The sequence below is a fragment of the Mobula hypostoma genome, chromosome 4 (genome assembly GCF_963921235.1).
Source record: "Mobula hypostoma chromosome 4, sMobHyp1.1, whole genome shotgun sequence".
In the NCBI taxonomy this organism is placed as follows: domain Eukaryota; kingdom Metazoa; phylum Chordata; class Chondrichthyes; order Myliobatiformes; family Myliobatidae; genus Mobula; species Mobula hypostoma.
Window position 1 is genome coordinate 24,695,085 of NC_086100.1, and position 27,233 is coordinate 24,722,317.

At 43.0% G+C, this 27,233-nt stretch overlaps 1 protein-coding gene and 1 long non-coding RNA gene across 2 annotated transcripts in view; one reads left to right on the forward strand and one right to left on the reverse strand.

Moving 5' to 3' along the window:
• The window catches only part of LOC134344742 (uncharacterized), a 39,028-nt gene extending 28,610 nt beyond the window's left edge, over positions 1–10,418 (reverse strand). The window contains exon 1 of the long non-coding RNA XR_010017510.1: positions 10,337–10,418. This is a non-coding gene — a long non-coding RNA (uncharacterized LOC134344742). The remainder of the gene's footprint in view (positions 1–10,336) is intronic.
• The window catches only part of LOC134345172 (sodium/hydrogen exchanger 9-like), a 585,864-nt gene that overhangs the window by 145,181 nt on the left and 413,450 nt on the right, over positions 1–27,233 (forward strand). Inside the window, exon 5 of the mRNA XM_063045405.1 lies at positions 26,438–26,553. Within this exon, the coding sequence (XP_062901475.1) occupies positions 26,438–26,553 (116 nt within the window). The remainder of the gene's footprint in view (positions 1–26,437; positions 26,554–27,233) is intronic.

Consider the following 27,233-nt stretch of genomic DNA (forward strand, 5'->3'; position numbering starts at 1 on the left):
GGGAATATGTGGCTGAGAGACTGGTGTAGGGGTCAGGGATTCAGATCCCTGGATCACTGGGGCCTCCCCGGGGAGGTATGACCTGTACAAAAAGGACAGGTTACACCTGAACCCAAAGGGGTCCAATATCCTAGCAGACACATTTAATAGAGCTGTTAGGGAGGGTTTAAACTAATTTGGCAAAGGGATGGGAACTGGAGTGATAGGGCTGAGGAAGGGGAAAATAGAAATAAATTAAAGATGGCGTGCAACAGAGATTATAGAAAGAACAGGCAGGAGATGAGGCTTAATCAAAGCCAGTGGGATGAGTTACAGGGCAATAGAGACGTGGTGCAGTTAAAACAGAAAGCAACAAATACTGGACTGAGAGTGTTGTATTTGAATGCACGCAGCCTAAGGAATAAAATGGACAAACTTGAAATTTGGCTACAGATTGGCAAATATGACGTTGTGGCCATCTCTGAAACTTGGCTAAAGGATGGCTGCCATTGGGAGCTGATCGTCCAAGGAAAAATAGGTTAGTAGGCAAAGTGGGTGGTGTGGCTGTATGTATAAGAAAAAATATTAAACCATTGGAAAGAGATGACATAGGATTGGAAGGTGTAGAGTCTGTATGGGTTGAGAGAAATGGCAAGGGCAAAAGGACCCTAATGGCAGTTGTACACAGCCTCCAAACAGCAGACGGGATGTGGATTACAAATTACAACAGGGGATCGAAAAGGCGTGTTAGAAAGTCAATGTCATGATGATTGTCGGGGATTTTAACATGAAAGTGGATTGGAAGAACCAGGTCAGTATTGGACCTCAAGAGAGAGAATTTGTAGAATGTCTAAGGGATGGCTTTTTAGAACAGCTTGTTGTTGAGCTCACTAGGGGATCAGCTGTGCTGGATTGGGTCTTGTGTAATGATCCAGAGGTGATCAGAGAGCTTAAGGTTAAGGAACCCTTAGGGAACAGTGATCACAATATGATTGAGTTCACTTTGAAATTTGAGAGGGAAAAAATAAAATCCAATGTGTTGGTATTTCAGTGGAACAAAGGAAATTACAAGGCATGAGAGGGGAACTGGCTGAAGTTGACCGGAAAGGGACATTTGCAGAAAGGACAGCAGAGAAGCAATGGCTGGAGTTTCTGCGAAAAATATATTCCAAATAAGAAGGGAAGAAGGACACTACCTTGGCTGACAAGTGAAGTCAGAGCCAAAGTAAAAACAAAAGAGAGCGCATACAAGGAAGCCAGAGCTAGTGGGAAGATAGAGGATTGGGGAACTTTTAAAAACTTGCAGAAGGAAACTAAGAAAGTCATTAGGAAGGAAAAGATGAATTATGAAAGGAAGCTGGCGACTAATATCAAAGAAGATACTAAAAAGATTTTTAAGTATATAAAGGGTAAAAGAGAGTCGAGGGTAGATATAGGACCAATACAAAATGACACTGGAAATATTGTAATGAGAGATGCAGAGATGGCAGAGGAACTGAAGACGTATTTTGCATCAGTTTTCACAGTGGAAGACCTCTGCAGTATACCGGACATTCAAGAAAGTCAGGGAAGTGAAGTTTGTGAAGTGAAAATTACGACTGAGAAGGTGCTCAGGAAGCTTAATGGTCTGAGGGTGGATAAATCTCCTGGACCTGATGGAATGCACCCTTGGGTTCTGAAGGGAGTAGCTGGAGAGAATGTGGAGGCAGTAACGATGATCTTTCAAGAATCAATAGATCCTGGCATTGTACAGGATGACTGGAAAATTGCAAATGTTACTCCGCTATTTAAGAAGGCTGAGAGGTAGCAGAAAGGAAGCTTATAGACCTGTTAGCCTGGCATCAGTGGTTGGGAAGTTGTTGGAATCTATTGTTAGGGATGAGATTACGAAGTACCTGGAGGCACATGACAAGATAGGCCAAAGCCAGCATGGTTTCCTGAAAGGAAAATCCTGCCTGACAAACCTACTGCAATTCTTTAAGGAAATTACAAGCAGGGTAGACAAAGGAGATGCAGTAGATGTGGTGTACTTGGATTTTCAGAAGGCCTTTGACAAGGTGCCACACATGAGGCTGCTTAGCAAGATAACAGCCCGTGGGATTACAGGAAAGTTACAAGAATGGTCGGAGCATTGGCTGGTCAGCAGAAAACAGAGAGTGGGAATAAAGGGATCCTATTCTGGCTGGCTGTCGGTTACCAGTGGAGTTCCACAGGGGTCGGTGTTGAGACTGGCTGCTTTTTATGATGTATGTCAATGATTTGGACTATGGTATTCATGGATTTGTGGCTAAATTTGCCGATCATGCAAAGATAGGTGGAGGAACGGGTAGTGTTGAGGAAAAAGAGAGCCTGCAGAGAGACTTAGATAGTTCAGGGAAATGGGCAATGAAGTGGCAAATGAAATACAATGTTGGAAAGAGTACAGTCATGCACTTTGGTGGAAGAAATAAATGGGCAGACTATTATTTAGATGGGGAGATAATTCAAAATGCAGAGATGCAAAGGGACTTGGGAGTCCTTGTGCAGGATACCCTAAAGGTTAACCTCCAGGTTGAGTCGGTTGTGAAGAAGGCGAATGTAATGCTGGCATTCATTTCTAGAGGTATAGAATTATAAGAGCAGGGATGTGATGTTGAGGCTGTATAAGGCACTTGTGAGACCACACTTGGAGTATTGTGTGCAGTTTTGGGCTCCTTATTTTAGAAAGGGTATACTGACTTTGGAGAGGGTTCAGAGAAGATTCATGAGAATGATTCCAGGAATGAAAGGGTTACCATATGAAGAATGTCTGACAGCTCTTGGACTGTATTCCCTGGAGTTCAGGAGAATGAGGGGGATCTCATAGAAACATTCTGAATGTTAAAAGGCCTGAACAGATTAGATATGACAAAGTTATTTCCCATGGTAGGGGATTCTAGGACAAGAGGGCATGACTTAAGGATTGAAGGACATCCTTTTAGAACTGAAGTACAGAGAAATTGCTTTAATCATTGGGTGGTAAATCTGTGGAATTTGTTGCCATGAGCAGCTGTGGAGGCCAAGTCATTGGGTGTATTTAAGGCAGAGATAGATAGATTCTTGATTAGCCAGGACATCAAAGGGTATGGGGTGAAAGCTGGGGAGTGGGGATGACTGGAAGAATTGGATCAGCCCATGATTGAATAGTGGAGCAGACTCGATGGGCTGAATGGCCTACTTCTGCTCCTATATCTTATGGTCTTATGGGAAAGACTTAAAGGGACCCGAGAAGCAAGTTTTTTACATAGAGAGTGAAAGTTAATTGAAAAGTATTGCCAAAGGAAGTGGTAAAAGGATGGTAAAAACAACATTTAAAAGACATTTAGACAGGTATATGGATGAGAAATATTAAGAGGGATAAATGTCGGAAAGTGGGATGCATTCAGGCAGGTACCTTGGTAGGCATGGTTGAGTTGGGCCAAAGGGCTTGCTTTTGTATTGCTTAACTCTCGGACTCAGCTTTAATCTTCATATGGCTCACAGTGTTAACTACCAGTGAAACACTGTCAAAGTGTACTTTTGAAGTAAGTTTCCACTTTAACACATCTTAATATATAGAGGGCCCTGTTCAGGAGGGTGCATCCTCTAAGGAAATGAGACAGGACAAGTGACTGAAGTGGCAGTCAAGGAGCATTTTGACTCTAATGACCATAATTCTATTAGTTTCAGAAAAGTGATGGAAAAAAAGATAGGGCAGGTCCAGAAGTTAGAGTCCTGAACTGGAGTAGGGCTAATTTTGAGAGAATTTGACAGGATCCAGCAGAAGATGATTAGACAAGCCTGTTTGATGGGAAAGGAGCGAGTGGAAGGCTTTTAATAGTGTGAGAGTACAGGAGCAGCATATTGTTTGTGAGTGAAGGGTGAGCCTGGCAGGTTTAGGGAACCTGGGCTGACAAGAGACATTGAGGTTCTGGTCAAGGAAAAGTAGGAAAGGTTTAGGAGGTCACTGATCAAACAAATTCCTTGATAACTAAACTAAAAAGATAAGGGAAGTCTGCAGAAAAAAGAAGTGAGTATGAGACGGATCTGGGAAGTAAAGTTAAGGAAAATCCAAAGAGGTTCTATAGCTATATTTAAAGTAAAAGGTTGGCTAGGGAGAGAGCAAATTCCCTTGGAGATCAGCAGGGCTGCCTGTGTTTTGAGCCCAGGAAATGGGTGGGATTTTTTAATAAATATTTTTCAGTGTTTACTGAAGAGAAAGTTATGGTTACTGATGAAATAAAGGAAACAAGTGGAGATATCTTGGAGAATAATTGTTTAATCAGGGAGGAGGTACTTGTAGCCTTACAGCACTTTAAGGTGGATAACTCTCCAGGGCTTGACTCAGTGCCTCTTAGACTTTGTAGGAAGCTCAGGAGGAAATGGTGGAGGTCCTTATGGAGATATATGCTTCATTGTTAGCCACTAGTGAAATTCCTGAAGACTGGGAGGTCGTTAATGTTGTTCCATTGTTTAAAAACATGTAATAACTGTAAGCTGGTCAATCCAACATCAGTGTGTGAAATGGTACTGGAGGAAATTCTGAAGAACAGCATCTACCAGCATTGGGTTGGAGAGTCTGATTCGGCTTTGTACGTGGGAAGTCGTATTTGACAAACTGTTTTTAAAGAAATAAGCTAAAATATAGATGAGGGGAGGGTAGTGGATGTCATCTATGTGGACTCACTCTATTTCTTTTTCCATAGTTACAGCCTCACCGTCTGAAAAGCTTAAGCATGTTTTGTAAGAAGGCCTTACTTTATCAAAGATTTGATTAGCCTATTGTAGTTACTGGCCTTGCATTCCTCCTTAGAACACCTGGAGAATAAAGACGCATACGTAAGGCTCCTTTTCATTGACTACAGCTCTGCCTTTAATACCATCATTCCAAATAAACTGATTCCTAAGCTCTGGAACCTGGGCCTTAGCACTCAGATCTGCAGCTGGATCTTCAACTTCCTCACAGACAGGACCCAGGCTGTAAAAATAGGGGACAAACTCTCCTCTACAATCATTCTGAGCACCGGTGCCCCACAAGGCTGTGTACTCAGACCCCTACTATACTCACTGTACATCCATGATTGTGTAGCCAAATTTCCATCAAGCTCAATATATAAGTTTGCTGATGACACAACAATTGTAGGCCATATCTTGGGTAATGAGGAGTATGAGTACAGAGAGGAAATTAAGAACCTGGTGGCATGGTGCGAAGACAATAACCTATCCCTCAACGTCAGCAAGATGAAGGAATTGGTTGTTGAATTCAGAAGGAGTAGCGGACCGCACGACCCAATTTACATCGGTTGTGCACAAGTGGAACAGGTTAAAAGCTTTAAGTTCCTCGGGGAAAATATCACAAGTGACCTGACTTGGTCCAACCAAGCAGAGTCCACTGCCAAGAAGGCCCACCAGTGCCTTTACTTCCTGAGAAAACTAAAGAAATTTGGCCTGTCCCCTAAAACCCTCACTAATTTTTATAGATGCACCATAGAGAGCATTCTTCTAGGGTGCATCACAACCTGGTATGGAAGTCGTCCTGTCCAAGACCGGAAGAAGCTGCAGAAGATCGTGAACACGGCGCAGCACATCACACAAACCAATCTTCCATCCATGGACTCACTTTACACCGCACGCTGTCGGAGCAATGCTGCCAGGATAATCAAGGACACAACCCCCCCAGCCAAAACACTTTTCGTCCCTCTTCCCTCCGGGAGAAGGCTCAGGAGCTTGAAGACTCGTACAGCCAGATTTGGGAACAGCTTCTTTCCAACTGTGATAAGACTGCTGAACGGATCCTGACCCAGATCTGGGCTGTACCTTCCAAATATCCAGACCTGCATCTCAGTTTTTTTGCACTACCTTACTTTCCATTTTTATATTTTCTATTTATGATTTATAATTTAAATTTTTAATATTTTTAATATTTACTATCCATTTGTAATCCAGAGAGCGGGAAGCGCAGAATCAAATATCACTATGATGATTGTACGTTCTAGTATCAATTGTTTGGCGACAATAAAGTACAAAGTATAAGTATTTGTACATAGAAAAAAATCAATGACATTTGATGGCTAACTACACTACGCAGAAATAACGATTCCCCATTCAATGCATACACTGATGTGTTGAGCAGGTTAGACTGCTGTCAGCATTCATCTGTCTAATTAGTTTACAAAGTCTTGATAACATCAGTATGTTACACTTCATGCTGGCAGGTGTTCTGTTATTTTACCTTTGTATGTGCAGTGGCTGATGGCTCTACTTTCCCGCAGATCACTGTGCCTTTCCATTACGTGGCATCTACACATTTGCCTAACTTGGCATTGTGGTTCAGCATCCAAGATTGCAAAATATAGTAAGAATGAAGCTAACCCTGGTAGATAAAGATTTAGAATCAGAGTCACACGGTGTAAAATAGGTGCTTCTACCCATTGAATCTGTACTGACTACCAGTCTGGCACGAACCTCACGAACTCCCCAAATTCCCATGAGCTCCCTCAGATTCTGCCACTCATCTGCACACAAGGGTCAGTTTACAGTGGCCACTCCGTCCGAAGCTGACCCTGATGGCTAAATTTGTAATGATCAGGTGATAGGTTCCTATCCTCCAGACATTGAAAAGTGCTGCATCACTGTTCCCTCGTCGTTGTGGCGTCTACAACCTGCAATTCCCATTGTAGCTGCCCTGCGGGAACCACCTTCTCCACAGGGTCGGCAGCCTCTGAGAGTTGCCACCATCGGCTTCTCGAGGGCAGTAAGTGGTGGCCCTCAAATCCCGGCCCAGATCCCGGTAATTAACCGAGAGAAGAAACCGTAGCTAGAGAAGTAATCCACCCAGGTTCAGCGGAGTTGTCCTGCAACCTCAGCAGGTTACAATGATGGTCACTCTTTATGAATTAGAAGGAAGCCAAGGCTCACTCATTTTACTGACCCATTTGTCATTCACCTTCAAATCTGACACAGTGTGGGAGGGTGTGGCTAACAAGGAAGAGACATGAGCCAATAAATAAAGTTGGGTTTCCAGCATTGTATTTCATTTTGGACTGACAGATAAGGCGGTCACTCAGTCCTTAAAAGAAGTGAAGGAGGAGTAGCAGAGGAAGGACTAGGAGCAGGAACAAAACAAAGTGTCGTCCAGGGTTTTAGAATTAAAACCAATGTCACCTGGTTTTAATTCCAAAAACCATCATGCAGAATAATGTTAATTTCCCCTGCTAATTATGACCTAGAAGATTAATCAGACAATTTGGCCAATGCCAGCTCCCAGCACAGCATTTCTGGATGCCCCATTCTCTATCTCCTTATTATCCCTGCACGTCTACAACTCAGTGTCTTTGAGAGACCTGTCAACTTTCTGGAGAGGCTGAAATGAGAGTGCTGCTTCAGAGATCCCAACCTGCCAGGAGTTAGTAGCCTTCCCTCTTACCTTGTGGCCCCCCTCCCCTGCTCCCAGGTGCGCTGGTTTCCTTTACGATCCAAAAGGACATTCTGCTTGTTTGGTTGGTTGGCTGCTGTGAAGTTCCCGTCATTCATGTGTTAGAACATAGAACGCAGTACAGCACAGAAACAGGCCTGTCAATCCATGATGCCTATGCCAAACATGATGCAGAATTAAATCAAGTTTCTTCTGTCTGTACAGAATCATATCCCTTCAATCCCTGAATATCGATGAGCTCCTGTGAGGGAATAGGTTACCGGGAAAGAAATGGGTGAAAGATTAATGGGATAGTTCTGATATAGATAGGCCAAATGGTCTCCTATGCTCTAAGAACATGAGAAAAAGTATCAAGACTGTGCTTTTCTGTTGGACTTCACATGAGGTCCAGTGACGGAGCATGGCGAAAGATGCATCAGTTACCTGTAAACTTTTGACTTCTGCATTCATTAGTGTGTCATTACACATCCAAGACTGGGTGTAGTTTCTTTCAGTGGCTGAAAGGCATTGGCCTCTTAATCCTTGTTCTGGTGAAAGGTGTTGAACCTGAAACATTAACTCTGTTGCCACAGATTCAGCTCGACATGTTTGCAACGTTTTCTGTTTTTAATTCTGTCGGCAAGGATATTTGGAGGTTTGAGTTCTTTTGTCCACCGGGTGGTGGTGCTGAGCTGTGACTGGGGCTCTGTCTCCTACAATTTATTTATTATTTATTTACTGAGATACAGTGTGGAATAGGCCATTCTGGCCCTTTGCGCCGTGTCGCGCAGCAGCCCCTGATTTAATCACAGGACAAGTTACAGTGACCAATTAACTTACCGACTGGCATCTCTTTGGACTGCGGGAGGAAATCCACACAGTCACTGGAGAGAAAGTATAAACTCCTTACAGATGGCGGTGGGAATTGAACCCAGTTTACTGGTACTAGAAAGCGTTGAGCTGATCACTACACTACCGTGCTGCCCTGGCATGGTAGCCTCCTTCAGGAGAGAGTGGACATGAGTTTGATGTAGCTCACTAGTAACTGCAGTTTTCTTCACAATTTTGATCTATCCTGTTTCCTGGCACAAAATGGGGAGCTGAAAATTTTAAAGTAATATTTTAAATCCAAACATTTTGATTTGCATTTCCAGCGTTCCTTTGATATTCCTCAATCACTGAAACAGATCCATACATCAGAGAAGTAGGACCTTCAACCCTACTGAGTTCATGCTGGCAACCAGCTAATCATTTTTCATTACGTTAATCCCATTCTCACCACAGTCTCAACAGCTACCACCAGTGTCAACCACTACCATACACACTAGGAGCAACTAATCTACCAATTTGCATGTCTCTCGATCTTCAACAGGAAGGTTTCCTCCTAGGTTTTTGCACTCTCCTTTGGGAAAACTTTCATCTGTTCTTCCTGCTGGGACAAAATTAAGGAACTTGCTAATGGAATATCAAAAGGTTAGTCACCCAACTACTCGGCCAGTGGTGTAGTGGCAACTGCACTGGACTTTGAGGCAACTGGTCTCAGGTTCGAATCCGGCCAGCCCCTTCCACACTTTCCATCCATGCTGGGTTGAGTGTCGAGCAAGCAACTCAGCCTCATAAAAAAAAACCAAGTGTTTTTCTCTCCTTTTTGTTCCAATACCTGTTCCACCATGCCATTACTGGGAGCTCATCTTTTGATGTCACAATTGAGCCATTTGATGGGCTGATGATTATTGAGAATGAATTGCATTTATTAGATATCAAAGCTCTTCTTGGTCAAAGTAGAAAGGGGGAACACTGCAGCAAACTGGAATACTGCAAAGGTCTCATATCCCTGCCTCGAATGTAACGGGGCAAATCTTACTGATAAGAATTGACCACTCAGATGAGAATGGATTCCTTTGATGTATTGAAGGAAGATTCATTAATCCTTGGATGTTGGATTACATGCTGCAGAACCTTGGAGTCCTCATCAGGAGATCAGAGGTGGAGAGGGTCAGCAACTTTGGATTCCTCTGTGTTATCATTTCAGAGGACCTATCCTGCGTCCAAAAGGTAAGTGCCATTATGAAGAAAGCACAGCAGCACTTCTATTTTCTTAGAAGTTTGCATGTCATCTAAAGCTTTAATAAACTTCTATAGATGTGTAGTGGAGAGTATGCTGACTGGTTGCATCACAGCCTTTAATCCCACAATTTGCCTTCAGTCATCTTCAGCCTTGTAATGAATTCAGGAGATTTCCATTTGCTGGATATCTTCTATTGCAGGACAGAGCTGGAAACCATGGTTACACAAAACGGTTCTTTTTACATCTCCTCTTCCAAGCTTGTTCAACCTCTTCAACCATAACATGACATTATTTTGGGGGTCAAAAGCTATATGTTCAAAGTTCAAGAGTTCGAAGTATATTTATTATCAAAGTATATTTCAGCAAACCAAGTAGATTTATTATCAAAGAAGGTATAAATTATACAACCTTGAGATTTGCTTGCCAAAAGCAAACAAGAATCCTAAAAGAACCCAATTAAAGAAAAAAAGAATAAAAATAAAAATAAAAGCCCAACACTTGATGTGTAAGAGAAAGAAAAAAATCATGCAAACAATTGAAGTGAACAACAGCATCTTGAGTCAAAATTGAGTCCTCAAATCTGAACCACGGAGCAGCCCAGACTAGGCCCAAATCCTCACTTTATCAGTGCATCATATTAGCGGGCACGGAGCACAACAACGGACTGTCATGGAAAGCGAGCAAAATTGGCTCTCGCCTCAGACCTCAATACTCTGTTCTTTCAGTCTATTTGGGCCAGTGTTTAAACTGATCAAACAACCGAACAGCAAAAAGCTCTGGTGCCCTGGAGAGTGGAGTGAAAGTCACAGAGACGAAGCAAAATCGACTCTCACCTTCGATCTGGACCAGTGATAAATTATCTAAACAGGGAATCGTACCTCACATTTAGACTCCATCTGCAGCGAGAGGCCCCAGGCCTAGACCACATCGCCCAGTGACTCACTCCAGGTCCAGAATTTGTCGCCCAGCCCAAAGCTGCTCTCAAGCTCTTCAAATCAACTCGGTGCCCAGAGCGATCTAACCTCACACCAGGTCCAGTCGTACAGGCACCAAATCTTCTCTGCCTGGCCCTGATTTCTTTCAGTGCCCAGAGCGATCCACTCGGACCCCGGCCAGTTGAACAAGCATCAGAAGTCGGGCCCCAACTTCTGCTATGTGCAACCTTGAGGTTCATCTTCTTACAGATGTCCACAAACCAAAGAAACAGAAGGCTTTGGATAGTCTTGCATAAATCTTGGTTTAAAACATGGATAAATCATGCTTTGCACCTTCTGTGATCCTATCTCCCAAGCAGCTATAAACAGTTAAAACCATTGGTCCTGGCCAGCATCCAGGAATGTTTTTGTTGGGAAAGTGGCGTCCGCCTGTCTGTTATGGAAGTCAGGCTCATGATACCATGGTTGTGGAGTGAGAGTTTACAGCCACTTTACCAGAGTGCTGTAGGTTATACTGACCAAAAGGTAATCTTTGTGATTCATTGTAGGAACTTGAATCAGGCTTATTGCTGACAGCTATCATAAAATCCTTTGTTTTGTGTCAAGTTATGAGAAGTTAGTACAAGTTACAGTAACTTACAGTTAATAAATTATAATGTGGCTGAATTCCCAGCCAGTGTGGTGCTAGATGAGAGTTGAGATGTTTGGGTCCCACTGACTGTTCTGAGCTGCATTATTCAAAATGTGTCAGCAAAGCATGTCACTGGAGACGAGCGATATCACAGTTCAGGCGCTATATTTTACAACGTTTCCAGACAATTGGATTGCCCTGGAGGTAAGATAAAGATTAAAGATTAGCTTTATTTGTCACATGTAGATCGAAACATATGGTGAAATGGGTCGATTGGGCCAATGACCAGCACCGTCCAGGGATGTACTGGGTGCAGCCCCGAGTCTTGCCATGCTTCTGGCTCTCAACATTGCATGCACACAACTTACTAGTCTGCGTGTCTTTGGTACATAGGAAGAATCTGGAGCACCTGGAGAAAACTCACGTGGTCACAGGGAAACGTACAAAGTCTTTACAGACCGTGGTGGGAATTGAACCTCAATCACTGGTGCTGGAATGCATTACGCTAGCTGCTATGCCACCATTATCATCTACTTCATCCTTGTCAGCCCAATTCAAGGGTTCCCAGACTTTTTTATGCTCTGGATCCCATGTTGGGACCCCTTGGCTGGCCCAAGTGGTTATTTCATTATTTATCACTGATAAAATTTGCCTTTTGTCTTTAACTTCAGGAGGTGTTGCCTTAGCAGCATGTTTAAGCGTAGCTATGCTAGTAGTAATTACTTTTAACCCACTAGTTGATATTTCACGTGGCAAGTCACTTACTCTGTCAGGCAAGTGGGATACAACATAATGCTGAGTGGGAGGTCGGAGGTGAAAGGGAGCTGGGATTGGAGGATGAGGAGGGCTAGAAGGGGAGCTGGCATTGGAGGATGAGGCGGTCTAAAAGGAGATTTGCGATTCGACGATTAGTTGGGCAAGAAGGGCAGCTGGGATTGGAGCCTGAGGTGGGCTAGAAGGCCATACATGAAAGCCAGAAGGTGGGCTAGACAGACATCCATTCTCAAGACCTGATAGCTTTTAAAGTTAAAGGATGTCCTGTCTGTGGCAATGTAAACAAAGCATGTCACTGAAGATGGGAGATATCATAGTTCAGGCACTATATTTTAAAATGTTTCCAGACAAATCTCCAACAATTGGATTGCCCTGGAGGTAAGCTAAAACTTAAAGATTATTCGTCACATGTACGTCAAGGCATTGAAACTATCATTCAACAGATTGATCGCTTGTTTGGCATCTGAATTCAGCACAACTCAGGTTGAGTGGCTGGGTTGTATTGCATTCAATTCGTTGGGACCTCTAATCACATGACATGCTTTCCAGGTCATGGAGTACCTGGACAGCATTTAATTCTTCCTGACCTCCATTCACAAACTCCAGCCTCATCTTTACTATCCCCACTCTGCATAACTTCCTTATACATGATTTGTTTGCATTTCAATTTACCAGACTAGAGATCCGAATTGTGGACCACCTACCCCCCCCCCACCCCAAAACAAAGCGTTCCAAAACCACCCAGCTGAAGAATTTAAAATAACTCTGCAATGAAAAAGAATAGGTCTCTATGATGGTGTCCCATATCAGGTAATTGAAAACAGACCTAGCACCAACTCAATGAACATGGTTGGGACTGCCGTAAAAATGTTACGTAGAAGACTGTGCAGCAAGACCCCAGCAACAGATTTCTGGGGCGGAGCGTGAAGGTTTGAGGGAACATTAGACAAGGCAAGTTAATGAACATTGAGGAGGGGCTCATGAAGAAGAACGCACAAGAGCCCAATGAGGAAGGGATGGAGGAAGAAGAGTTGGTCAGAATTAGTGGCAAGGTGAAGAAGAGAGAAGAGTTATGATGGAACAAGATCTCAGAAGGAAAAGTACAGTTTGGAGGTGGTGGAGTGTTGGTGTCGGGGATGCTGGTCTTTGGGCAATGTTTTGGAGACAGCAATGCCTGTTTCAGCAAGAAGAGCAAAGTTGTTCCTGGAGTGCCATAGAAAGAATAGTGATGTTGTGGCGGAGTGAATCCAGGCCAGGGCTTCACTGCTGGGCTGCTGAGTCCATCGAGTGGGAAAGGACATAATGAGTCCCTGAGGCGACACTGCAATAGTTTTAGAAAACAGGTGGATGCGAATGTCGGGTGGGGGGGGGTGGCATTTGATGTGGTGGGAATCATGGTGGGGGAGAAAGCTGTGGCCATGGTAGTGATTGGTCAGTGTAAGTATGTTGCCAGTAACCAGAGGCTCCTGTTATAGGAAAACATGCATGTGATCAAGAGTCCATGAGGAATAACTAACGAAGAAGTGTTTTGAGAGGTTGGTGATGAAATATATAAACTCCTGCCTGGGAAGTGATTTGGGTCCATTCCAGCTTGCCCACCGGAGCAACATGTCCACAGCAGATGCCATCTTATTGACTCTTTACTCACCCCTGGAACATCTGGACAGCAACAATGCATTATCAACTACGGCTCAACATTCAATCCCATCATCCCTTCAAAACTAATCAATAAGCTCCCAGACATAGTCCTTGTGCAATAGGATCCTCAATCTCCTCATTGCAGATCCTAGTCAGTTTGGATTGGGAACAATATTTCCTGCACAATCTCTGTCAGCACCGGTGCACCACAAGGCTGTGTGCTTAGCCCCTGCTCTACTCGCTTTACACTTGTGATTGTGTGAGTAAGCACAACTTCAATGCCATATTCAAGTTTGCTGTCATAGGCCAAATCGAAGGAGGTGACAAATCAGCATATAGGAGGGAGTTTGAAAGTCTGGCTGAGTGGTTCCATAACAACAACTTCTTACTCAATGTCAGCAAGACCAAGGAATTGACTATTGACTTCAGGAGAAGGAAACCAGAGGTTCATGAGCCAGCGCTCATCAGAGGATCAGAGGTGGAGATAATCAGCAACTTTAAATTCCTCAGTGTTATTATTGTGGAAGGCTTGTCCTGTGCCCAGTATGTAAGAACAATTACAAAGAAAGTATGGCAGTGCCACTACTTCCTTAGAAGTTTGCAAAGGTTTGGCATGACATCTAAAACTTTGGCAAACTTCTACAGATGTGTAGTGGAATGTATATTGACTAATTGAATCGCAGCCTGGTATGGAAATTCCTTGAATGGAAAATCCTTTGAAAAGTAGTGTATACAGCTCAGTCCATCACAGATAAAGCTCACTCCTCTACTGAGCACATCTACACTGTGCGTTGTCGCAGAAGGCAGCATTCATCATCAGCGACCCAATCATCCAGGACGTGCTCTCTTCTTGCTGTTGCCAGCAGGAAGAAGATAAGATAGTCAGGACTCACACCACCAGGTTTAGACGCAGTTAGTACCCCTCTACCATCAGGCTCTTGAACCAGAGGGGATAACGTCACTAAACTTCACTTGCCCCATCATTGAAGTGTTCTCACAGCCAATAGACTCACTTTCAAGGGCTCTTCAACTCACATTCTCGATATTTATTGTTTATTGATTTATTACTATTATTTCTTTCTTTTTGTGTTTTCACAGTTTGTTGTCTATTCCACACTGGTTGAATGCCCAACTTGGTGTTATGTTTCATTATTCTGTTATGTCATTATTCTATTATGGAATTATTGAGTATCCCTGCAAGAAAATTAATTTCAGGGTTGTATATGGTGACATATATGTACTTTGATAATAAATTTACTTTGAACTTTTGATCTTTGAAGGGGAGAGCTGGTAAGCTGAGTGGAAGTGTTTTATATTGTGAAATGGTAGAGGAGGTGGGGCTTGGGGAAAGAGAGGAAAAAAGGCTTTTTTTTAAGAGGGAATGTTACGGGAAACTCCCGTTAATGGTTGAGAGAGCTTGAATTTCTACAGATGTGCCATGGTACGTGTTCTGACTGGTTGCATCACTGTCTGGTATGGAGCTCCAATGCACAGGGTCGAAAGAGGCTGCAGAGGACTCAGTCAGCTCCATCATGGACACGTGCCTCTGCACTATTAAGGGCATCTTCAAAAGCCGATGCCTCAAGGTGGTGGCATCCATCATTAAGAACCCTCATCACTCGGGCTTTCCTCATTAATACCAACAGGGAGGAAGTACTGAACGCCCACACTCAGCATTTTAGGAATACCTTCTTCTCCTCTGCCATCAGATTTGTGAACAGTCCACAAACTCATCAGCACTGTCTTATGATTCCTCTTTCACACTATCTATCTATCTATCTATCTATCTATTTATTTAACTGACTTCCTGCAATTTGTCACATTATGCCTGTATGGTTCTACTGTCACAAAACAACAAATATCATGATTTATGACAGTGACATAAACCTAATTCTGATTCTGAATACAATAGGATTAGTGTCGGATTAATGTAAGTGGGTGCCTGATGCTTTACACAGACTTGGTGAGCTGAGGGGATTGTTTCAATGCTAAGTGAATCGGTGACTTGAACGTTTCCTGCTCGACACGATATTCAGCATAGCTCACCTGAGCAACATTGACCCATTTACTATACATTGATGTGAGATGACTACATTCTGAAACAGAACGTTGTGACCCACTTTGCAACTGTGATAAGTAACAAATAAAACTGATGGCATTGTGCCCCGAGGGTGTAAATATCAACAAGACGACATAGCTCATAAAGATAAAGTAACAAAGATGTTGGATGATCAGAATCAGAATCAGGTTTATTATCACCGGCATGTGTCGTGAAATTTGTTAACTTCGCAGCAGCAGTTCAATGCAATACATAATATAGAAGAAAAATAAATAAATCAATCAATTACAATATATATATATTGAATAGATTAAAAGTCGTGCAAAAATAGAAATAATATATATTTAAAAAGTAAGGTAATGTTCATGGGTTCAGTGTCCATTTAGGAATCGGATGGCAGAGGGGAAGAAGCTGTTCCTGAATCGCTGAATGTGTGCCTTCAGGCTTCTGTACCTCCTACCTGATGGTAACAGTGAGAAAAGGGCATGCCCTGGGTTCTGGGGGCCTTTAATAATGGATGCTATCTTTCTGAGACATCGCTCCTTGAAGTTGGCCTGGGTACTTTGTAGGCTAGTATCCATATAAAGCTGACTAAATATATAACCATTTGACCCTCTGCAGCTTCTTTCAGTCCTGTGCAGTAGCACCCCCCCCCACCCATGATGCAGCCTGTCAGAATGCTCTCTGCAGTACATCTATAGAAGTTTTTGAGTGTTTTTGTTGACATACCAAATCTCTTCAAACTCCTAATGAATTATAGTCGCTGTCTTGCCTTCATAATAGTGTTGGAGTGTTGGAATAAACATTGAACCCTTCAACACTTTTTTTAATATATATTATTTCTTTTTTTTGCACGGTTTTATTATAATTTTTTTCTTCTATATTATGTGTTGCATTGAACTTCTGCTGCTCAGTTTACAAATTTCACGACACATGTTGGTGATAATAAACCTGATTCTGTTTCTGATGAGTTCAGGGGGTGAACTTCAGGGAAAAGAAACCCACTCCACAATCTCTTCCTGTAACCAAGGTCCTGTAATCCAGGAGAATTCTTGTGATCCCCTTTACAGTCCCTCTAGTGCAGTCTCATCCTTTCTGCACTGTGGTGACCAGAACTGGAGGAAGGCCTGAACACTGCCAGAGATAGAGGATCTTTATTGCTGTGCTACAAGCCAGCAGCGTAACAGGCAGTAAGTAAGTAAGAACAGTGATATATTTCCAAGACAAGATGTGTGTCTTGGAGGGCAACTTCACGATGGTGATGCTCCTATGCTTTTGCTGTCCTTGTCTTTCTAGATGTTAGAGGTTGTAGGTCTTGAATATGTTATGTGAGGAGTTATGTTGGGCAGTGTTTATGGACCTATTACAGTGCATACAGCAGATGGTACAAACCCCTTCTACAGTGTATTGGTGGTGGAGTGAGTGAATTGGTTTATTATTGTCACATGTACCAAGAAAATGGCAGAAAGCTTTCCTTGAAAACTATAACAATGCAGAATAAAGTGTAAAAGCTGCACAGAAAGTGCAGTGCAGTGCAGGTGGAAGATCATAATGAGGTAGATTGTGAAGTCCAGCGTCCACTGTATCGATCACGAATTCCATTTGGATAGGATGCCTTTCAACTAGGCTGCTATGCTCTGTGTGGTGTCCAGCTCCTTGACTGACATTGAAGCTGCAGTCACTCAGGCTCTGAACTTGTGCCTCGTAGATGGTGGATCGACTTTAGAGAGTTGAGGGGGCTGAGTTACTCACTGCAGAATTCCAAGGGTCTGACCTGCTTTTGTGGGCACATCCTGTGTATGAGTACTTGTGTTCAGTTTCTGGTCAATATGAATGCCCTCAGGATTTTGATATTGGGGGTTCAGTGATGGTAATGTCGCTGAATTTCAGGGGGAAAAAACTGGATGGTTTCTTCCAGTATTTTGTGTGTGTTGCTGGAGTTTCCAGCATCTGCAGATTTTCTCTTGTTTGGATTTTCTCTTCTTGGATATCACCATTGCTTGGCATTTCTGTGGCACGACCATTTATTGCCACTTGTCAGCCCGGACCTGGAGATTGTCCAAGTCTTGCTACATTTGGATGTGGACCGTTCCATTATTTGAGGAATTGTAAATTGTGCTGAACATTGTACAATTATCAGTGAGCATCCCTAAATCTAATCATACAAAAGAGGGACCATGTTGAGGCAGCTGAAGATGGCTGGGCCTGGGACACTACCCTAAGGAATGTCTTGTGGTTGAGATGATTAATCTCCAACCACCTTCCTTTGTGCTGAGTGTGCTTCCAACCAGCAGAAGGTTTCCCCCACCAGTTCTAGTTTAGCCAGGGCTCCTTGATCCACATTTGACCAAATACTGCCTGGCTGGTTGGGGGCAGTTACTCTTGTTTCACCACCAGAGGTCAGTTTTGCTGTTCACGTTCAAACTAAAGGTAAAATATGATCAGAAGTTCAGTGACTTTGATAGAACTCAAAAGGAAGGGGTCAGCAGTTTCAAGTTACCTGTATATCAACCTCTCTGAAGATCTGTCTTGCGCCTACCATAATGATCTAAATACAAAGAAGGGACGACAGCAGCTTTATTTCATTAGGAGTTTGAGGAGACTTGGTATGGCACCAAAGACTCTCAGAAATTTCTACAGATGATTGTAGAGAGCATACTATCTGCTTGCGTCACCATCTGGTATGGAGGGGCCACTGCATAGGACTGGAAAAAGCTGCGGACAGTTTTAAACTCAGCCACCTCCATCATGGACACTAGCCTCCCCTGCTCTGAGAGGTGCAGAAGATGATGTCTCACAAAGGCAGCATTGATCATGAAGGACCCCCTCATAAAGTTTAAGGGAATGGGGGATTCTCAGCTCCCTGTAAACAATGAATTAAGTACTGACTATGTCTGTGACTGCAGTGTGTTTGAATAATGTCTCACAGCTGCCTTCTTTGGAGCAAGATAAGGGTAAAGTTCGCCCAGATCCACATAAGATGTCTCTGGGATTTTCACACCTTTTGATTTCGACAGAAAGCAGTACCTGATGGAAATTAGACGGAACATTCCTTTCTTAATTAAAGCATAAATTTGACGGATGTTCTTATCTTTTTAATTAAGTTGTGGCTCCAGCAAACCAGGTAGGACATTCCCTTTTTATTTAAGGTGGCTGGAGGGTCTAACAAATTGATTGTACTTTTTTATCAATAGTTCATTGACTTGACCGGAATGGTTATCAAACTGATTGTTCTTTTGTATCGGTGGCCTTATAACTTCTGACAATTCTGACATCAGGCAGTGAACTTGTAGAACCGCCGGGGACATGAGAAAGGTTCTCTCCCTGATGTCGGGTCCAAGTTCACTCGCCGGCTGAGCTCGAAGAAATAAACGGGTGAAAAGATAAGTAATGATCTTTTTGTGCTGTCGTTATTTGATCCAGTCACGCTTACACCCCGTCACTCAGGACATGCCCTCTTCTCATTGCTGCCATTAAGGAGGAGGCACCGGAGCCTGAAAACACACACTCAACGTTTCAGGAACAGCTTCTTCCCCTCAGCCATCTGATTTCTGAATGGGCATTGAACCCACGGACACCACCCCTCTATTTTTTGTCGTGCGCTTTTTGCGTTACTTATTTAATTTTTATATACACTTATTGCAATCTACGGTTTTAGATAGATAGATAGATATGCTTTATTAATCCCGAGGGAAATTTGGTTTTGTTGCAGCCGCACCAACCAAGAATAGGGCATAAATATAGCAATACAAAAAACCCCAACAATCAGACAACAAAATGCAAAACTATGCCAGATGGAAAATAAGTCCAGGACCAGTCCATTGGCTCAGGGTGTCTGACCCTCCACTGGAGGAGCTGCACGTTCGAGGGCCACAGGCAGGAACGACCTCCCGTGCCACCCAGTGTTGTATCACGGTGGAATGTGGCCGAAGTCCAACAGTAAAAAGTTCAATATCCAGTCTGCAAACACGTTCCTCGATCGTAATATACCCCGGATTGCACCATCCATTGTTAGCCAGAACAGTAAGCACCCCACTCCTTCATGCTTACTGCTCTCAGTGCACTTCCAGTCAGCCAGAACAGTATTACCCACCGAACTCCTCTTCTCCAAAAGTCTCTGTTGTCTCGACTCGGTCCTCTTTCCTCGGCTTTGTGATCCCCCTCTGCACCCTCTGTGTGTTTTCCTCTGGATTTTAGCAGGGGTGTCTGCCACTCTGTTCCCTAAGCCGGCCGGTCTTTGCTGGTCCGTGGAATACACAATACGACCTTGCTTCTGTCCCGCGTGTCGGGATGTAACCATTTCCAGCGCTAAAGAAAACCCAAATAAAACTCTCTACCAGCATATTAGAGAGGGTGCAGCTTCGACGTGTTACCGTGAGAAAAAAATACAAAAAATAACGTAAATTAAAAAGTAAGAAGAAGAAAGTAAAAGAATAGATCGGAACGGCTGTACCAAGCTGCATGCACGACCGGCGCATGTATTGCGCATGTATTATGTATTGCAATGTACTGCAACAACAAATTTCCTGACATATGCCAGTGATATAGAACCTGATTCTGACTCTGAACTGAGCTTTGGTGAGCAGGCTGTTGTAAACAAACCTTTTGATAGTGCTGATGAATATCCCTTCCGTTACTTGCTGATATCTGAGAGTAGACTAATGTGGTTGTAATTAGCTGGGTTGGAATTGTTCTGCTTGTGTGGATAGGACCTAACTTTAGATTATATCACATTAGTTTTATTTGTCACATGTGCATTGAAATATACAGTGAAATAGGTTGTTTGTGTCAATGACCTACACAGTCCGAATATCTGTTGGGGGTAGCCTACAAGTGTTGCTATGCTCCGATGCAAGCATCGCATGGCCAGAATTTATTAACTCTAACCCATACATCTTTGGAATGTGAGATGAAACCAGAGCACCAGGAGGAAACCCAGAGAGGGTGTACAAACTTCTTACAGACAGCAGCAGGAATTGAATCCTGATCACTGATCCCTGGTGCTATAAAGCGTTACACTAACCGCTACACTACCATGCCACTCTTTCCCACATTGTCAAATAGAGGCCAGTGTTGCCGCTGTATAGGAGCAGCTTGACAGCAAGTTTTCCAGAACTGGCTTGCCCACAGAAGGCAAAGAGTGGCTGTAGACGGGTCATATTCTGCATGGAGGCCGGTGACCAGTGGAGTGCCTCAGGGATCTGTTCTGGGACCCCTTCTCTTCGTGATTTTTACAAATGACCTGGATGAGGATGTGGAGGGATGGGTTAGTAAGTTTGCTGATGACACGAAGGTTGTGGGTAATGTGGAGGACTGTCAGAGGTTACAGCAGGACATTGATAGAATGCAAAACTGGGTTGAGAAGTGGCAGATGAAGTTCAACCCAGATGTGTGAAGTGGTTCATTTTGGTAGGTCAAATATGATGGCAGAATATAGTATTAATGGTAAGACTCTTGGCAGTATGGAGGATCAGAGGGATCTTAAGGTCTGAGTCCATCGGACACTCAAAGCTGCTACGCAGGTTGGCTCTGTGGTTAAGAAGGCATACGGTGCATTGGCCTTCATCAACTGTGGGATTGAGTTTAAGAGCCAAGAGATAATATTGCAGCTATATAGGACCCTGGTTGAATGAACTCGGCCTTTTCTCTTTGGAGCAATATAGGATAAGAGGTGACCTGATAGAGGTGTACAAGATAATGAGAGGCATTGATCGTGACGATAGTCAGAGGCTTTTTCCCAGGGCTGAAATGGCTAACATGAGAGGACATAGTTTTAAGGTGCTTGGAAGTAGGTAGAGAGGAGATGTCAAGATTAAGTTTTTTACGCAGAGAGTGGTGAGTACGTGGAATGGGCTGTCGGTGGCGGTGGTGGAGGCGGAAATGATCATGTCTTTTAAGAGACTCCTGGATAGGTACATGGAGCTTAGAGAAATAGAGGGCTATGGGTAAAGCCTAGGTAGTTCTAAGATAAGGACATGTTTGGCACGGCTTTGTGGGCCAAAGGGCCTGTATTGTGCTGTAGGTTTTCTATGTTTCTATGTTTTTTGGAGAGCATGTCTTCATCTGAAGCTCAAACCAATTTACCATCTGATCTACACCCTGTGGTGCACCTCCCATCACAGAGGTTCAATCAGAAAAACGTGCTTTCACTCTTGCCCATCATCTCCTATCACTGTCATTTTTAGATCCAGTTACCTGGCTGATCTTCGATCACATGTTCAGTAACGCTCTGGATGAGCCTAGCATATGAGACCTTGTCCAGTGTCTTGCTGATGTCCACAGAAACAACATCTACCACTCTGCTTTCATTAGCATTCTTTATTTTATCCTCAAATCCTAGGTTAAGACACAAAACTAAACTGAAACTAACTGCGTCACAACAGGGTTTCCCTTTATATACCTGTTGAGAACAGGTCATCTTGTGACCTCACACTGGTGGGAAAATTACATCATGTGACCACCACAAGACCATTACATCATGCTCATAAGACAGTCACAAGATACCCACGAGGTATGTAACACCTGTATCTCTAAATAATAAATAAATAACACAGTATTAAAGTCCAGAGTTCATATGGGAGTTAAAGTATCGCACTGAGGTTACATGCATCCTTGGTTCAGTTCAGATATTTACCAGAGAGAAGGAAGGGTTTAGTTTAAGAAGTATCACTAACGCATCCCATCATCCAACTTCCTGTACACTGTTTTCAGCACTTTTCCAATTGAACTGTGTGATGTTGAGGTGCAATGACTGGTTTCAGTGATCTCGCTGACAATGTGAGAGGAATTGTGTATCTCATGGACTGATAATTGAGTGTAATAATATGCATGAGAATATTGCCTGTGGAATTGTAGAATTGCTCGACAAGGCACTGAGCTCATACACACTAAATCAGCTCCTGGAACTCACCTGACTTAACTGTAAGAGTTTCTCTGGATTGTTAGAGTCCCACTTAAGTCGTACTTATGTCTCAATGTGTCTTGCTAGAAAGGTTTTCAAAAAAATGGGGTAAGGTTTCTGCCAAGTCATTAAAAACACATTCACCCTCTCAGAATGAATAGGAAGAATGTGTGCCAGTGCTAGGAGGAAACTAGTGAGCCTTTTCAAATTCATTTATTTATCACATGTACAACAAAACATACAGTGAAATGAGTCATTTGTGATAACAGCCAACACAACCCAAGGATGTGGAGGCAGCCACACATTCCAGTGCCAGCAGAGCATGTCCACAGCGTTCAGCAGAACAACACAAATAACAGCAACAAGAGGACAACTGCAACAAAACGACAGCAGCGAAACAAGCCCCTTTCCTCCCTCTCACCCACTCACACACCCAACCCCAGGACTGGCCTCCAGTGGGCTCACAAACTCCAACCACAGGATAGGTAGCCTATGGTCCTCCACCCTCCAGTGGACTCATGAACTTGCAGACATCGGGGCTATGACTTCCTCAGTGGACTCGCAGATTTGCGGACCCAGGGCTTCAGGCACCAGATCTCCAATCAAACTTTGGGCTTCAATCTTTGGTATTTTTAACATCTGTGTGAGCAACTTCAAATGCTCGCAGCTAGGGTGACAGGAATTCCTAGTGATTCCTCCTGCCTTTGCAATTTTATATTAGAATGTGAATATTATTACTGAAAACCAGAGGATCTAAGAATTATTCCACCTCCATTATCGTCAGGTCATTCTAATGCTGCATATCAAAGTTGCGCAGAGCTAGAACTACATTTTCAGGTTTTACAGAACAGTGCCATTGGGTTGTCCAGTGCAACCTCGTGCTGACGAAGGGTCTCGGCCCGAACATCGACTGTACCTCTTCCTATAGATGCTGCCTGGCCTGTTGTGTTCACCAGCATTTTCATTCGTAAGGCCTGAGATGTTGTGGGGATTCATTCATAAGGCCAGTGATGTTGTGGGGATGGAACTGGACTCTCTCACGGTGGTGTCTGAAAAGAGGATGCTGTCTAAGTTGCATGCCATCTTGGACAATGTCTCGCATCCACTACATAATGTACTGGGTGGGCACAGGAGTACATTCAGCCAGAGACTCATTCCACCGAGATGCAACACAGAGCATCATAGGAAGTCATTCCTGCCTGTGGCCATCAAACTTTACAACTCCTCCCTTGGAGAGTCAGACACCCTGAGCCTCCAAGTCCTGGACATTTCATAATTTACTGGCATAATTTACATATTACCATTTAACCGTTTATGGTTTTATTACTATTTATTATTTATGGTGCAACTGTAACAAAAACCAATTTCCCCCGGGACCAATAAAGTATGACTATGACTATCTTTTGTGTGTGTTGCTTGAATTTCCAGCATCTGCAGATTTCCTCGTGTTTGCTAGAAGGAACATGTCTTACCATAAAGTGAGGAGAGATATATTTTCCATAAGTCACTAAAGCACCCAGAAATATGCACCAAATTGCCCTGTCTTGCATAAATCTGCATCTGCACCAACGCTATTGTCTCCTGGATTCGTGTGAACACATTTCATGCTCTCCATTTAGGGTATCCACTTCCAGCAACAGCACTTTGATGTGGGGTATAGGTCAATTAGATTTACAGCACTGTAAATTTAGGCACACACACAGGAACAGGCAGGGAATAGAGGGGTACAGAATATGTGCAGGCAGATGGGATTAGTTAGATTGACATTATGATCAATGCAGAGGAGGTCCGAGTGGCCTGTTCCATATCTAGTTCTGCAATGACCCTTGGACATTTACCAGCAACAGTCTAATTATCCAATAACCCCCTCAGGTGCCTCATATGATTGCCAATGCAGAGCAGTTTAATGCTGCCCATTACACTGAACTTTGAGGTTGACTTGAGAGGCTAAAGCACAAGATCAATATCCCACAAACCTGTATTGGATTTGAACCCAGCATTGTCCTACTACAACATTGTCCCACATGATTACCCAGCATCATTAAAACAAGCCTGTTCCATATCTTCTGTTAGCTACAGTTGTAAAGAAGTCCCTTATCTTGTTGATACTGGATTATTTCTGTGTTAACAAAAATGAAATTTATCCAAAATTCTGCACATGATCTAATGCTTCTGAAGTTAAAGCTCTCCAATGACATTCTATTAAATTTGTTTATGTCCATTAAGCATAAGGCAGGATTCAAGCTTGATTCTTTCCTGTTAGGCAGACACCCATAATTAATTACAAAAATTGCTGCTCATTTATGCAAATCTTTCTGATTGAAGTGTATTCAGCATATTTGTACTTTAGAGCTCTGTTCTCCAGTTAAAGGATTTTCTGATGGGTTTGGACTTAATCCAGTAGAAACTTATCAGTTTCTGTTTACTTAACCTTTCTTGGTAACTGCATTTAAGCAGTTTTTGAGTGCTTTAGAGAGACACTGCAATGGGTTTGGCACTTTGTCATTGCATAGTAGTGATTTTCTGCATTCAGCTGAAGGGTGATATATGATAGATTGCCAGGTTAACTGGACCAGCAATTGGAATACCTGAGTCCAAGAGTTTAGAGGCTGGGTATTCTGAGGTGAGTGAGGCTAACCATCTGAGTTGCCAAATCTTTTACACCAGGCATGGTATGGGGGTTAGATGACCATTGAAAAGAGAGACTGAACAATCAGAAGACCCAACCACTAATCACACCCACCACTCACTATTGTCCACTGTGCGGCAGAATATGTGGATCCCAGATCAGCCTCTACAGCCACCTGAGGACCCACCAATAGACAACCCCTTAGAGAACCTTATATTCACCTCAAGTGATCACACTACTACATTGAAATACTCTCCTTGTGATTGGATGGGTTCAGGCCCCACAAGAGGTTCGGCATTATCCTCAAGAGAGCAGCTCTTTTGGTTAATACCTCAACCACTGCTTAAACATTCATTTTCTTCTACTCACCGATGCTATTCTGATAGCACCTCCGAAGTCCCCCACTCAGTGAAAGTTGCCCACACCACCATTTGAACTCTGAATCCAAAATATGACACCGTTTGACCTGGAGCAACAGTTTAAAGGCAGCGTCACTGAGGAGACAGGGGCTGCTTTAATCTACTTACCTTGCTTACCTAGCTATAGGTACAAAGCCGCAGGTGGGTGGGCAAGGTAAGTAGTTTCGAGTAGCCCGACCCTACTCAGTCAGGTCTCCTTTATAGTGTTTATATATGTTAGGAGAATGAGAATCTCAATGAAACCAACCAAATATTGAAAGTTCAAGATAGTGGACAGGGAAAGAGTGTATCCAATAGATTGAGAGTCTAGCACCAGAACCTTAGAATAGAAGGATGTCCCTTTAGAACAGATATGAGGAGGAATTTCCTTAACCAAAAGGTGATGAATCTGTGGAATTCATTACCACAGATGGCTGTAGAGGCTAAGTCATTGGATATATTTAAAGTTGAGGTTAATAGGTTCTTGATTAGTGAATGGTTCAAAGGTTATAGGGAGAATGCAGGAAAATAGGAAAAATAAATTAGCCATGATTGACTGATGGATCAGACTCCATGGCCGAATGGCATGATTCCACTCCTACTACTTATGGTCATTTAACCAAGGCCCATGGCCCTCAAGGCCCTTCAACCCTCTAAGCACAAATCCTCCCGTGTTATGTCATAGGCACTAGGTAATATGAACAAAGGATAAATAATACCTTAAAATATCTCTTACAGTGGAAGGAAGTGTACAGTATTCTTATTAGAATATTTTATAAAGCATAAGATTATAGGACATAGGCAAGAGAAAATCCGCAGATGCTGGAAGTCCCAGCAACACACATCAAATGTTGGAGGAACTCAGCAGGCCAGGCAGCATCTATGGAAAAGAGCACAGTTGATGTTTTAGGCTGAGACCCGTTACCAGGACTGCTTGGATTTCCGGTATCTGCAAGTTTTTTCTTGTTTGAGAGGTCTCTCAGTATTTCATTGTGTCTTTGTTGTATTTTTCAGGGGCATTATGTATGGTTTTGTCCTGGGGATGATACAGCTGGGACAACTGGGCAAGCTGGACTTTTACTTCACCGACTGCCTATTCTTCGGAGCACTGATTTCAGCCACTGACCCAGGCAAGTAAAGAAGGGCAAGACAGATCAGACAATCAGAGACAGTCTTCCCTGTGATAGTAAATTAGATTCAACATTGTCTTAGTGGAAGAAACCAGAGAGTGGCAGTAAATGGTTGCCTGTCAGTGGAGGCCTGTCACTAATGATGTGCTGCAGGGATCGGTACTGCATTCTTCTGTATTTAATTATTATCAAAGACCATAGACCATATTATTTCAGTAATATTTGAGTAAACTTGTAAATATATTGTTTAATTAAGCATTCTTTGTTGAGTATATAATTCATTATGGTTATGCTGTATCTAAAAATATGTGAATTGCATATGTCATGACATTACCACATGATAAGTGTGTGCACCTCGCTTAAAGTAAAAAGGAAGTTAGACTCAAATTTCAGACCCTCATGTCTCCCTTTGAATTAGTTTAATGTTTTGAAGTTATAAAACATAACAGCTTTGTTGTTGTTTGTCCTCTATATCAATGATCTGGATGATAATGTAGTAAATGTATCAGCAAATTTGCAGGTGACACCAAGATTGGGGGGCAGAATAGACAGCGAGGAACACTGTCAAAGCTTGTAATGGGATCTGAACCAACTTGAAAAAGGGCAAATTAAATTTAATGCCCACAAGTGTGAGTTGTTGCACTTTGGGAAGGCAAACCAGGGTAGGACCTAAACAGGAA